Genomic DNA, 14,133 nt, shown 5'->3' with positions numbered 1-14,133 from the left:
AAATCATCTACTGTTATCTGAAATTTTTTATACAGTCATCAGACACGTCTTCCTATTCAGCAAGCATTTTTTTGAAGTTTTCTTTTCATATCTTCAAAGTTAATTCCTTCATCCATTACGGACAAAGCTACTAGTTCATCTCCTAAGTACTATAAGTGATTTATGAATTTTTAAATCACTGCTTCTGCTGCATGTTTGTCATTATTTTGTACGCTGCAGGTTCTTTAGACACTATACTTTATATTAATTTAAAAGGCCTAGAATGCGTTGCTGCGAAAAACTATACCTTCATACAACATTTAACTGTAAAACAGCCTTTACGGGCATTCTCTTCATGTAAGATCAATTTAAATTGTTTTGTAAATATATAAATTTTTAAACAATAAATTCCTTTTGCCACCCATCTGGCTCACAGATAAGCTCCAGGTTGCCGAAAACATATCCCTCTAGGAGGGAGGACTTCACCAAGAAATATTATTACACGTTATGAGAACTCTCTGTAATATTCCTTAATTCCGCTTTCTACGAACAATAATATGTCATCAAATTCTTCTTTTAAAATTTAAGTGGTATGTGTACTTCTTGAATTTTGAAGCGCTTAAATAATGGAATATCGAGTCTAGAACTAAGAAAGGGAAGAACTTCTTTAAAGACACTCTGCAGTACGATTTCAAGTGCATGATGATAGCAATACAAATGCAATATATCACCATTCAGCTTTTGCTCTAAAAAATTACATGCACAATTTATACGGCCGGTAGTGTAAGCCGCTGTATAAAACACTACAGCTTGAACAGTTAGCAATAAAGAGCAATCATCTAAGATTCATACAACTGAAGAAATATCTCAGAAATTCTGAGTAGCTGTTCAACATTGGGACCTGAAGCTATCACGGTAATCCTGTCTGCGTTTTTTTCCAGTTATATCTGGATGTAGCTTTGTATCCCAGGGAATAACTAAAAAATCTAAAATTAAATTCATGAAATCTGATTTTACCTCTCGAAGATTTTCTCTTGCTCTCTTAAGGGATGTACGATTGATCATAAGGTTATTTGGATTTAAATTTACTGCATTTACATAGGCTGTTAATAAATGAGCAGCATCTTTGTCCCTAATATGGCATTTGTCTAACATTAAAAACCGTTTACCCGCCAATGTTCCAAAAATGGAACATCATATTTAACTGAAAATTTTCCCAAGAAATAACGTTAAAATAAAAAAAGTTTTTTTTAACACAGTTTAATCTTATTTCAAAGTAATTTTTTATTTCCTAATTAATTGTTTATATATTTTCAATTATTTATTGCGATTTTTCAAAGATGGGTGTTTTTTTAGCTTTTTGCAACTTTTTCTTATAAAATTTACCAAAAATTGGCTTTTTCAGAAAATGTGATGATATTTATCATAGTTGTGAAAAATACTTCAATGTATGATTTTAAAATGCTTGTAGAAATGTACAATGATATTTCCAAAAGATGTACCCCTTCAAAATAGCATGTTCCAATTTTGGAACATTGGCGCTTTTAGGGAGTCAAATTTCCAAGAAGTAAATCGTTCGACTTCAAAGGGGAAATTTCATTTTTCGTAATATATGTTTCTTTTTTCTTCTCATTTTGAATGTACTCTGATGTAGGTGTTGGCAAAACCAAATAAGTTTATGTTTTGACAGGATATGAAGTTTCGTTAGCAAAGAAAATAAAAACAGTCTACTGTTTGACGGACTATATGGTTCCGCATCCACACCTGCTCGGACAGCTGCATTGTCACGTGATAATAAAAAAATTATATTAGTGAGCATTTTATTCTTCATATTTTAAATGCAGTTCAATAATTCGCTAGCTTTGTTTTCGAGCGAAACAAAATTCTGTTTGACGTATACCAACTGTTCATAACTGTTAAAAAATGTCTACAAGATTTCTTACTGTAGAACAAGCTGTGGCTTATTTAGAGACATTGTCAGATTCGGATTTGTCAGATGTAGATATATGCCAATTACCCCCTGATGAACCAGGCAATATCACTGAGGAAGAAGACATTCTAGAAGACGAGTTACAACCTATTACACCAATTGATGTATGTGGACAGGTGGACATTTTTTTCGCCAACTCTCGTGAAAATTTAACAAAAAAATCGGAGGAAGAACAAAGTCTGAAATCATTAGATAATAAAAGTAAAAAGCGAATGAAAACGGAAAAAAAGAAAAAGTTGGAATTATCAGGAAATAAAAGTAGAAAAAGAATGAAAATGGATTTAACTTGGCAGAAGAAAGCTAATTTTCAGAAACTGATTTCGTCAGAAAGTATTGAACCACTTCGACACGCATTTCCGAATATGGTGGATTTATCTCCAATTGATTTATTTTTTTAAATTTTACCTTTGCAGTATGTTGAACACTTAGCAAATATGACAAACTTGTATGCATTGCAAAAAGGAGAATCAATAGATGTTGACAGAGATAAAATCCTACAATTTTTTGGTTTGCTGCTATTGAGTGGGTACCATTCCGTTCCTTCTGAAGATATGTATTGGAGCAGTGCAGAAGATACATCTGTGCCAATTGTACCAACAATTATGCCTCGAAATCGTTTTCGAAAAATAAAAAACAACTTTTATTTGATGGACAACAATGAATTAAAACAAAATGACAAACTTGGAAAAGTATACCCTATTTACGAAGAATTGTGTAAAAACCTTCAACAATTTGGTGTATATCATGAAAAATTGAGCATAGATGAATCTATGGTTCCCTACTACGGTCGGCATTCATGTAAAATGTTTATTAGAGGAAAACCAATAAGATTTGGCTTCAAAATTTGGATGCTGTGCTCTTCAAGTGGATACCCATATTCCATGGAGATTTATTCAGCCAAAAAAGAAGGATCCCCTGATGTGCAATTAGGATCCAGAGTTGTAAATGATCTATTATCAGTTTTGACTGACACGTCTAAGCATGAAGTATACTTTGATAACTTTTTTACATCATATGACTTAATTTCTCAGCTATCAAAAAAAGGTGGACGAGCAACAGGAACAATTCGTGAAAACCGAACTGGCCATTGTCCACTGAAATCCAAAAAAGCCCTTTCTAAAGAAGATCGTGGAAATTTTGACTATCTATCTGATGGATCAGTGCACATGTGCAGCTGGAATGATAATACAGTGGTTACAGTAGCATCTAATTGTTATACACATGAGCCACTTGCATCTGTAAAACGTTACTCAAATGCGCAGAAATGCAAGATAGATGTGCCACAACCTCATCTTATCAAGAGATTCAATGAAGGAATGGGGTGTGTGGACGTCTTGGATAAACTTTTAGGGAGCTACAGACCTCATTTGAGAAGTAAAAAATGGTGGTGGAATCTTTTTAGTAATGCTCTGAATATTTCAGTTGTAGCTAGTTGGTTACTTCATTGTGAGTTACACGAAGTCAAGATGAAGCATTTAGAGTTCCGAATAGAAATAACAACTCACCTCCTAAGAAGAAAAGTACAAGTGGAAAGTCATCCAGGGCCTCGTTGTCATTTACATAAACAATCAAGAATGTCTGACGGACATTATATTGTATCTGCATCCCAAGGACGTTGTGCGGTGTGCAAAAAAAAATACTACTAAGAAATGTTTCCATTGCGACAAACGACTTCACCAACAATGCTTCCTTTCATATCATGGGCATTAGATATTTCTGTATTGGATTTTCTGAATTCTGGTATGTACATAAATGCAATTAAAAATATTATTTTTTCCGTAATAAAGTATGCTAAGATAAAAACCGCATACAAAACCTCTTAGTTTTAAAAAAATCCCTGAAAAAAAAAAAACTTCATGCAAAGCGCCAATGTTCCAAAAATGGAACACACTGAAAAACATAGTAAAAAAATTTTTTCTGGAAATTTTATTTTATTTCTGTATTTACTAGACATAAACAGACATAATTTCAAAAAGTTACTCAAATTTGATCTTCCGCCAATAGTTCGGCGGTTAAACGGTTAATGAAATGCGAGCAGATATCAATAGCTGTCAAGCTTTTCTGCCTTGTGGTAGACCAGATATAGATAAAAGGTTCAACAGGTTAGGATAGATACCCATTTCGGTTTCTAAATCTTGTGAATTGCAAGAGGAATTTGATGATAATAAAGGACTATGTACTGAAATAAAAGACAGTTTAAAGTATAGATTTTTACATTATTCCGATCTGGAATTTTTTTAAATTTATATTTTAGATATGGAAAATAGTTTATTTTTATGGTAGGGTAATCGAGGATTTTTCAAAATTTAAATTATAAGGATGCATAAACATTTTACATATATAACTAAAGAACAGCGAATTAAAAAATAATTGTCATTACTTATATTTATAGCATGGAAACCTAGTGACCCTATTTGCCACACCTATTACATACACAGAAAATTTTCTAAATCAACACCCCGAAAGCCTGGAAGAGGCAATTTGTTGTTGTCAAAAATCATTCATTAATGGCCTAGGCCATTCATTAATGACCTTTAGAATCCCTTGTGTCCATCTTGGCGGAAAGAAATGTTCCCCTGGCGCTTGGTTTGAAACGAGCGGGAATAGCGGTATGCCTGTCCCAAGGCCATTAGTGTACATGTACCCTATGTAATATGTACAATTTTACAGAATGAAAGTGAGAGAATGGTTGGTCTGGAAGTAGCAACATCTATTGATCTTCAAAATTACTTTAAATATGAAACCTAGGAATATTTTTACATAAAAATGAGAAAATCCGCAATTTTTTCTTGGAAACTCAAAAAAGGGGGCCCTAGGGGCATGTGTTAATATTCATGGATTGACTTAAAATTTTGCATGGATCATTTATTTGTATAATGGAAGAAATTGAGGGGGCGTCGTGTAAAATATCTACAACTTCAAAAATAAGAACTACCCTAAAGCACATACAGTAATTTGACTTGTTTAAACTAATTTTAACAGAAATTTAATCTAAAGTTACTGTTAAGTATGGGTTTTTTCAACATTTAACTTTTAAGATGATTTAGTTTTATTATTTGGTAACAATAACAACATTGTTTACTTTGCATAATTCTTTTACAAATTACATCCGTCCAACTGGTGGCTACAATGTACTAGTTTAATAAAAGTATAGTAGCTATTCAGACTGAGTTCCGATATACATTGCAGTTATACATCCCAATATTAGGGTACTATTACAGTAAAACCCCTCTTAAGGGACACCCAAATGCGGACACCTTTCTTATGCGGAAAATTTTTAATTCCCCGATTTCAAGGCAAACAACATTATCAAACCCCTGTCCTGCGGACACCCCTCTATAGCGGACAAAAAACATTGTCCCGTTACTGTCCGCTTTAGAGGGGTTTTACTGTACATAAAGCATGGGTTAACAGAACCAATGGGTAAACATTATGCTGGTAGCTCACTTTTCTCTCCCCGTCCCAACAGCATGATGAAAGTGTCTGAATTTAGCCTATGTGAATTATGGTAGTTTTACTTGATAGATATCACTGAACTAATTCTAAGTATCCCCTGAAGAAAAGCTTCTTCCTTCAATTAGCTAAAATTTCAATGGTTGAGGGTTATTAGATTATATTTTCCTCTAATAAAGTTAACTTTTCAAAACACACATGATCAATATCGTAGTGTCAACAGAGCAAAATGGTATCAAAAAGGCTTAAAATGAACTTCAAAACAAGCATACTTTTCAAATAACTTTGATACAACTTTGGACATTGGGGAAAATAACAAAGGAAAGTTTTACTTACCACACAGTTAATCCCATACTTATGACCTTGAAACTCTGCTACCTGTATCCTCTCCTGAACATCCCAAACTCTAACATGAGGTTGATGCCCACACTGTTTTGAAAATTTAAAAACATGTGTCAAATGCTTTCAAATGGTGCATCATACAATAGAAAAAGAATAAAAATATTAATACCTCTCCAGTTGCCAAGTATTTGCCATCTGAAGAAAATGAGAGCGAGGTGATTGTTTTTTTAGAGCTACTAAGGATATGGCCTTGCTTGTTTTTTCGAATATTATACACAACAACAACACACCTAAAGAAAATTTTATCATTTCAGATACATTTCCACAAGTTCTACAATTGCTTAAAATAAAAAAATTACAAAACATTTTAAAATTTGGAAAACTTAAAATAAAGGATCTGATGTGTGTATCACATGACTTCCTTTTACTCCAATTTAATGATAATAGTGCCTCAGAGTAAGCAAAGGAACACTTTAAATATTTTTGACCCAAGTTTGTTGTGAACCGAAGCAAAAAAAAAAAAACATGCCAAATTTAGACGAATAGCTTGGCGATATATTGCCAAGTGTTTGCCAAATTATAACACCACTTGAGTTTGCATTAAAATTAACAATGATTTCCCCCAAAAAAGGTGTAAAAGACCCCCTTTGGAACATCTGAATGCAACCAAAAGCAGAGGTGCACAACTAGACTCCACTAGGAGTCTACCTACCAAATTTCAACTTTCTAGGACATACCGTTTTTGAATTATGCGAGACACATACGTACATACGCACATACATATGTACATCACAAGATAACTCGTTGTAATTAACTCAGGGATCGTCAAAATGCATACATCGAGTGTCTATATGTTCTTAGGATATATTCACGTGAAGTCAGGTTGAAAAAAAAATTCAATATTCATTCGGGGGTAAGCAAAATGGAAATTAAGGCCGATTTTTGAGGGAAATTTTTTTGACGAATACAATACTTCCTTTTTTGTAAAAGGAAGTAAAAAACAATAGCAAACAAAATAAATTTGCAAGAACAGAGCTCAAGACTTTGCTTTAAATTACTGTATAAATATAACGACTACCTAAATGATTTCTTCCAAAATAATTACTACCAATTGAAGAATAGGATAGTTTTGAAATATTGATATCCTATACACAACATTCAAATTATGCAGTAAAGATAAAAAAGGGGCAAAAGTTTCCCATTTGAACCGTTTGATAGTGTTACGCAGCAAGTATCATATATACTTTTCTCCGAACACACCTCACCTCTTAGCTTTCAGTCTTAGGTTTCCCCGTCTGGGGGTTCTGCAAAGTGGGCCCCCGAACGGCTGGGCGCGCTGGAGTACCGTATATACTTGTGCATAAGTCGAGAAATTTAGAACAAAAAATGAGGTTACAAGTGGGGTTGACTTACATAGGGCTGAAATTACAAAAATTGTCTGGACAATTCTTGAAAAAAAAAAAAAAAAAATGAAAACCATTATCTTTTTTTCTGATTTTTGTTGATCTGGTCTGACTGAGAAACAAAGACTAAGTAAATATTTACATTTAAAAGAACAATCACTCGAAAAAAGCTGGATATGCTGGATTCGGAAATTTTCCCAACGCTAGTTAATTTTGTGGAAATCAATGCTTATTAAAAAAATAAATGTAGTATGGCTACAATATAAAACTTTATTGATATGAATTCAAATAAAAAGGAACAATTGGCAAAAATCGTAATAGCGAAAATGAAAACTTCAAAATAACTCACCCAGCAGGATAAGCAACAATACCATTGTTGGGATCACAGTCAAAAGCTGCATTGCAGGACACAGTTAGTCCTAGCACCTTCTCAAGCTTCACCTATTGAAACGAAATGAAAAGAATGTAGTGAGCATAAAACATTTAATTAAAATAACAAATAAAAATTAATTGCATTAATATGAATTCTATTTGTAAAATTACAACAATTAGGAAGTTTAGTGAACTTGCTTATTGAGGACCTGACTAAAGCCAAGTGGGGCCCTTTTGGGGACTCTCCCCTGGAGTAAGTGGCAGATTTACCAGGTTGTAAATACAAGGGATCCCCATAACCATAGGGGTCCCGAGCTACAGGAATCAATTTCTCCACTCCTAGGTTTAAAATATTAATGTTTTTACATATAAGTAAGTGTGGCTTTTGACATTCTCTGATATTTTTTTCAGTATACCCCCCTCCCCCCCACGGAAAATGTAAAATTGTTGGGCTGGTTTCTAGGCTATTCAACACTAATTTTTCTACATCTTGAATGGTAAAACTATTTATTTATTTATTTTTAAAATTATTTTATATTTAATTTATAGGAGTATGTTGCCGCTTGCCCTGACAGTAATCAGGAACTGTGCCTTAACTTCCACTAACAATTAACTACAATATTTTTATCAAAACACTTTCGAAACTATTTTCTAAACAATAAGATAAAACAGCATTCAAAAACTAATTTAATTTGTTAAATATCTAGGATTGCATTAGTTTCTAGCATGTTTTGTCAGATAAAATTGGCAACTATTCAAAATTATTTCCATTAAAAAAAAAAAAAAAAACCCCTCACTAAAAGTTCAGCAAATACATTAAAAAGAGGCGGAGGTGAGGGGGGGGGGAGATACTTACCCACATCATGATCATCTGAACAAAAATAACAAACTACAATGTGGCTCAGGTAACTTGCTGCTTGACTTTGGAGTACCTCATTTATGATTGGGTAGAAAGAAGAGAAGTTCTTAGATTGGCATAGTGACAATAATCGTTATTGCAACGCAAACCGGTTTTCCTCACTCCGATTTTAACAAATGGAATGGTCAAAGTCTATCGGAATCCAACTTATTAGAGCCACAGTCAGACTACATCAGTTAATCATGGGAAAAGGAATGAGGAGGGGCTTAACTGCAGACTGAATTCTTTAAAAAATATTTGAAATCCCACTTTTAACTCTCATATTAAATTATTTTGTTTAATCTGCAAATTAATCATTCCTTTTAGGGAAAGAACGAAATTAATAAATAGACATAATAATAAAATAAAGAAATATAAATAAAATAAGGAAAAAATTTAATACATAAACAAATAACGACTGAATCTTACACCAAAACAATGATAATCTTAATAAATATTTCGAACGTGAACCGCATCCCCGTTGCTTCATGCGTGCGCCCACAGCTAGTAAGAACAATGAAAGCTTATTCACAACTCCTTCACTTCGATTCAGTTATCGTTTATACCGATCGGAAAATCAATGAAAAACTTATTAAGTTATCATATACAAGATAATAAAAGTAAAACAGTGCATCAAAAGACAGTAAAACTTCATAAAGGTATAACGCTATCAAAAAAAAAAAAAAAAAAAAGTTGAACCATTCAAAAGATCAAAAACCTCTGACATGCAGAAAATAAAAAAGAACACGGTAATAAACATTCGTGTCACGCAAAATTTGAAGCGAAAGCAGTGCGGTTACGCATTAGAAAGTCATTTAGCAGAGATTCAAACGAATAACACCAACAATAATCGTTCGAAATAATGTCATCGATCAATGTGAGAATCAAAGAAACATCGTCAGGAAATAATTTTTTCCGGCTACACACAACCTCGTCAACTTGGTGTCAAACATTTATCGGCTACATTAAGTGAGATAGAAATCAAAAATTTTGCATCACGACCAACACTTTATGAGGGTATACATACTATACTTTTAAAGAATTGGAAGAAATGAATTGCAAGTCATGACCTTGCATTATTATGAAGCAAATTTACATACAAAGACGAAGGAAAAGTGTAAGTTGCAGACACTCCAAACATTCTTAGTATGGATCAATCTCTTTAGGTATTTTTTAAATTTTTATAATCAACGGAAACGGAGTGTGTCTGATCAAAAGTTATTGAAGTCCACTTTCACACATTTTGTGCAAGACCTCGAATTTTGAAGCCTAATGTAAACAACAACGATTCAGCTAATTACTTCCACGTTGAAATGAAGACAAGAAGGGAAAAGTCACCAGTTCCCTGATGTCAGCAAGAATTTGCTACATCAATTTAATGGTGGGAGGGGGGGGGCACGAATATCATGTGGGGGGGGGGCACGAATATCATGTGAAACTTCCAAGAAAAAACAATAACAAATTTCCATTGAACTGCTTACTTTTTGAGCCTTGTTAGAACTTAATTTCTAATTTCAATCAGGTTCGTTATTTCGAATTTTAACAGCCGGGGGGGGGGGGGGATTCTATCGGAAAACAACTAAAAGCACGCCCACTTTAATTTAAATTTTTATCTTTAACGCGAGCGAATAAATACGGGGAGGGAAAGAAAATCACAAGCCACGAAGGATTCCAAAACGTGTCACATGGAGCAGCTTCACGGGCCGCATATGGCCCTCAGGCCGTAGGTTGGGCACCACTGCCCCCAAGTAATGGACCTGCTTTAGGTACACCATCATTAGCTTTTTTTTTTAAGTTATTTATTTTCTATAAATGTTTGAAATAAGGGGAACTTAAGATATATTCTCAAATGAACAAAGCATATTAATTCTTTTATGGCACATCAATCTATTAATATCTTTATCATTAACTCAAGTAAATAAATTTAGACTAGAAACCACTTTTCAAAGAGTTTCCTTTTTCTACCCACAATACGAAGAAATGAAATTTTACAGGAGAAGCGTTTGAAGTTGAACTTATCAGACAATTTGCATTAAGAAAAGTAAGTTTGCTGTGCTCTCCAGTGGTTAATATTAGAGCAAAAAGTCTGTCATTATTTCCAAAAGAAGATTTCGTCAATTAAAAACCTTTAAGCAAAAAAAAAAAAAAAAGAGAAAATTAAAAATTTCGTATTGCGGTACTTTTCTTCCAAACGAGTGACGTATACAGTCGAGTCCCGACTTACGCGAGGGATATGTTCCAAGACACCTCGCGTAAGTCGGAATTTCGCGTTGTGGAACAAGGTATGTTTGGTAATTTTTTATAAGCATACCCAATTGTTTCAGACGTTTGTAAACACCTCTCATATTGTTTCAAACCATTTATTAACTATATGTTGCAGTATTTTTTACAAATAACCGACGTTTTCTGTATTTTAGAAAAAGCGTTATTATTTGACATAAAATTCTGTAATTTAGCACAAAATCAATGATTAATGGGGGAGAGAAACTTAAAATAAAGTAGTATGGTACTTACAGTATGTACACTACAGCATTATTATAGCACTTAACAGTACAGATATAGCAAATATATTTATAATTTAAAAAATGAAGGTTTATGCAGCGCAATCAGAATGTATTTTATCAACGTTCATATGCAAAATAAAAAAAAAGTTAAGAATAGGAGCGGTTATTTGTATGAACTAAAGCAAAGCGTTGTTTAGACTAATACAGTGGCTGAACTTCCGCTTTCAGTGATGCTAAAGAGATGGAAATCCACTCACAAAACCAATATTTAGTGACAACGAAGCCCATTCTAACTCTCCGCCTCTTTTTTCCGAAAAATTTCCTGTTGCAGGCGAGTAATTTGTGTCCGCACTAAAAAAAATCGTTACTCGTGAAAAACTCGCGTTATAGCCATATCGCGTAAGTCAGATCGCGTTGTAGCGGGATCCGACTGTATACAGTCGAGTTCTGACTTACGCGAGGGATGCGTTCCAAGACCCTTCGCGTAAGTTGAAATTTCGCGTTGTGGAAAATGTTATGTGTAAAAATTTTTATAAACATACCCATACGATTAAAGACACTTGTAAACACCACCTCAAACTGTTAACAATCACTTCTTAACTATACATTGCTGTTTATTAAATAAAAAATTGAATTTTTTATTTATTTTATTTAAAAAAGAAACCGTTTTATTTAACATAAAAGAACTGCCATCATGCACAAAATCAATGATCAATTGGAAAAAAAAGACGTAAAATAAACCACTACGGTAAGTTTATGTAGTAAGAAAAACAACTGCACTATAGCTGTACCAAAGAACATATACTGTACAGTAGATCCAGTAATGATATTTGTAACTTAAAAAATTACAGATGGTGCTGATTTATGCTACTTAATCAAACCTTTTTTTTTTTTTTTTGAGCAATCACGATTGCTTATTGCTTTCATTTGACTGTTTTTGGCGTGCTATCATTTTTGTTCCCACCGGCGCCACCGCCTGCCAGCATCACCCCTCGGCCGGCCCGAGGCCTTCGAGATAGGAAGGCCATCCAACTAGCAAATGACGTCATCGTTTGTCGATCCACAATGATATCGGGAAGTGAGCACTTCAATTAGTATTTTGATTAAATAAAATTATTTGGTTTATTTATTATTGTCTTCTATTATTTTAGCAGAATTAAAAGTTCTACTTTTTCATTTGAAAAGATAAGAACCGATAATCATACATAAAAAAATACACTGAGCTTAATTCATAGTATTTTACATAAAAACATTTATAAGTCTTACAAAGTATTCAAATAACTAAACACGATTTTATTTTACGATCATGTTAAAACAAAGTGATAAATAAACACAGTTTTATTTTTCATTAGAAATTATTTTTAACTAATCGCATTTTAACTACTCGTATATTGTAATGAAACATTAAGTCTTAAGAAGTGTACAAATAAATAAATGAACTTTCATTTTACAATTACATCAAAACAAAAAATAATTTTACTATTGTATTTGAATAAGAATGAAATGAAATTTTAAAACATAAATAAACATTTTTACTTAAGTAAACGGGAAACATGACTGCAATATGTTTCAAAGACATAACATCAAATTAAAGTACATAATACCAGATTATTAATGTTAACTTAGCTGAGCAAATTTATGCTTTTAAAAAGACGTGAATGCTTGGGTGCCATCCCCCAAAGTAGACGGTGCCCTACCCCCTTCAATTATGAAAACTTCAAAAAAAAAAAAAAAAAAACCCCAAAACATCTCCATCTCCCTTAAAATTTCAAGGGCACAGTTATTTATAACTATAGCCGTTGAAAAGCTATCATTACTATGAGACTATGATTCCGACCCCCCCCCCTTCGGTGGGCACTCTCGAAAAATTACACAGGAATTCAACTTGAAAAACGTTAATTAAAGAATGTATAATACAACATCATGAATACTGTATGTTGTACATCCAAAAAATGTATTCAATATCTAAACAACCTTTTTTTTTTTTTTTTTGAATTCGGCTACTTTTCCATTTTCAACTTTTTCTGCTGCTAATGATTTTTGTGTGTGTGTGTGTGTGGGGGGGGGGGCTTTAATAGTTCATCATTTTAGGCTTTTGAAAAATTATTTTAAAAAGCATTAATTGATGACAAAGTAACCTTTTTCAAAAAACTTTTCATAGAATGACCATTTTAGCAACTTTTTTTAATACTTAAAACCTCATATATGTTAAAGTTAGATCAACATTTTGCTGAGTATGTCTTTTAGGAATTCAATGTGACAGTTTTGTGACAGGGGGAAGGGAGGGGACAACAAGAAGTGACATCACGCGTTGTTTATAACAATATGCTCATGTTGAACAGCGTTACATGTAACAAGAAGGAAGGGGGGGGGGGGATTTGTTCAAAATTTTGCAACATACTTTATAGACAGCCATTTAATTCAATTCATGTCACAGTTTAAGAGTTCCTGAAAGCTTATTAACAGAAAACCCAAGGAGTTCAAAAAATATGTAGTTCAAGACATTTTGCCCTTTTTAAGCATAAACAAACAAGCATAGAGCATTTGGCAAAAACGGTATACGCCCAAAATGTCGCGGCCAAAATATCGCGGGCCAAAATGTCGCGGCCAAAATGTCGCCGTCCCAAAATGTCGCCGGTCCAAAATGTCGCCGTCCCAAAATGTCGCCGGTCCAAAATGTCGCCGTCCCAAAATGTCGCCAGTCCAAAATGTCGCCGGTCCAAAATGTCGCCGTCCCAAAATGTCGCCGGTCCAAAATGTCGCCGGTCCAAAATGTCGTCGTCCCAAAATGTCGCCGGCCCAAAATGTCGCCAGTCGAAAATGTCGCCAGTCGAAAATGTCGCCAGTCCAAAATGTCGCCGGCCCAAAATGTCGCCAGTCCAAAATATCGCCGGTTCAAAATATCGCCAGTCCAAAATGTCGCCGGTCCAAAATGTCGCCGGTCCAAAATGTCGCCGGCCCAAAATTCGCTAGTTCAATTGGTACGAAAAATTTAAATGTACGTCGATGCTTTTCAGCATAAAAGTTGCGAAAGAATATTAATTGCCTTTCAAAGTAAGTTCCTTCAAAAATTCCAAACGTTTTCTCCTGTCTTAATTCCTAAGCATCAGATTAATTCCAGAAAATTAATAGTTTTCAGAAAAACATACGTTTTTCTGTATACTATTAAGAACGTAAACATGCGAAAGGCTG

At 33.8% G+C, this 14,133-nt stretch overlaps 1 protein-coding gene across 1 annotated transcript in view; it reads right to left on the bottom strand.

Moving 5' to 3' along the window:
- Window positions 1–14,133, bottom strand: part of LOC129222487 (mitogen-activated protein kinase-binding protein 1-like) — a 122,658-nt gene that overhangs the window by 46,751 nt on the left and 61,774 nt on the right. The window contains 3 exon segments of the mRNA XM_054857001.1: window positions 5,759–5,851; window positions 5,934–6,054; window positions 7,517–7,608. Of these exon segments, the coding sequence (XP_054712976.1) occupies window positions 5,759–5,851; window positions 5,934–6,054; window positions 7,517–7,608 (306 nt within the window).

Source organism: Uloborus diversus, chromosome 5 (assembly GCF_026930045.1).
Source record: "Uloborus diversus isolate 005 chromosome 5, Udiv.v.3.1, whole genome shotgun sequence".
NCBI classification, from domain to species: Eukaryota; Metazoa; Arthropoda; class Arachnida; order Araneae; family Uloboridae; genus Uloborus; species Uloborus diversus.
This window is presented reverse-complemented; position numbering and strand designations above follow the sequence as displayed.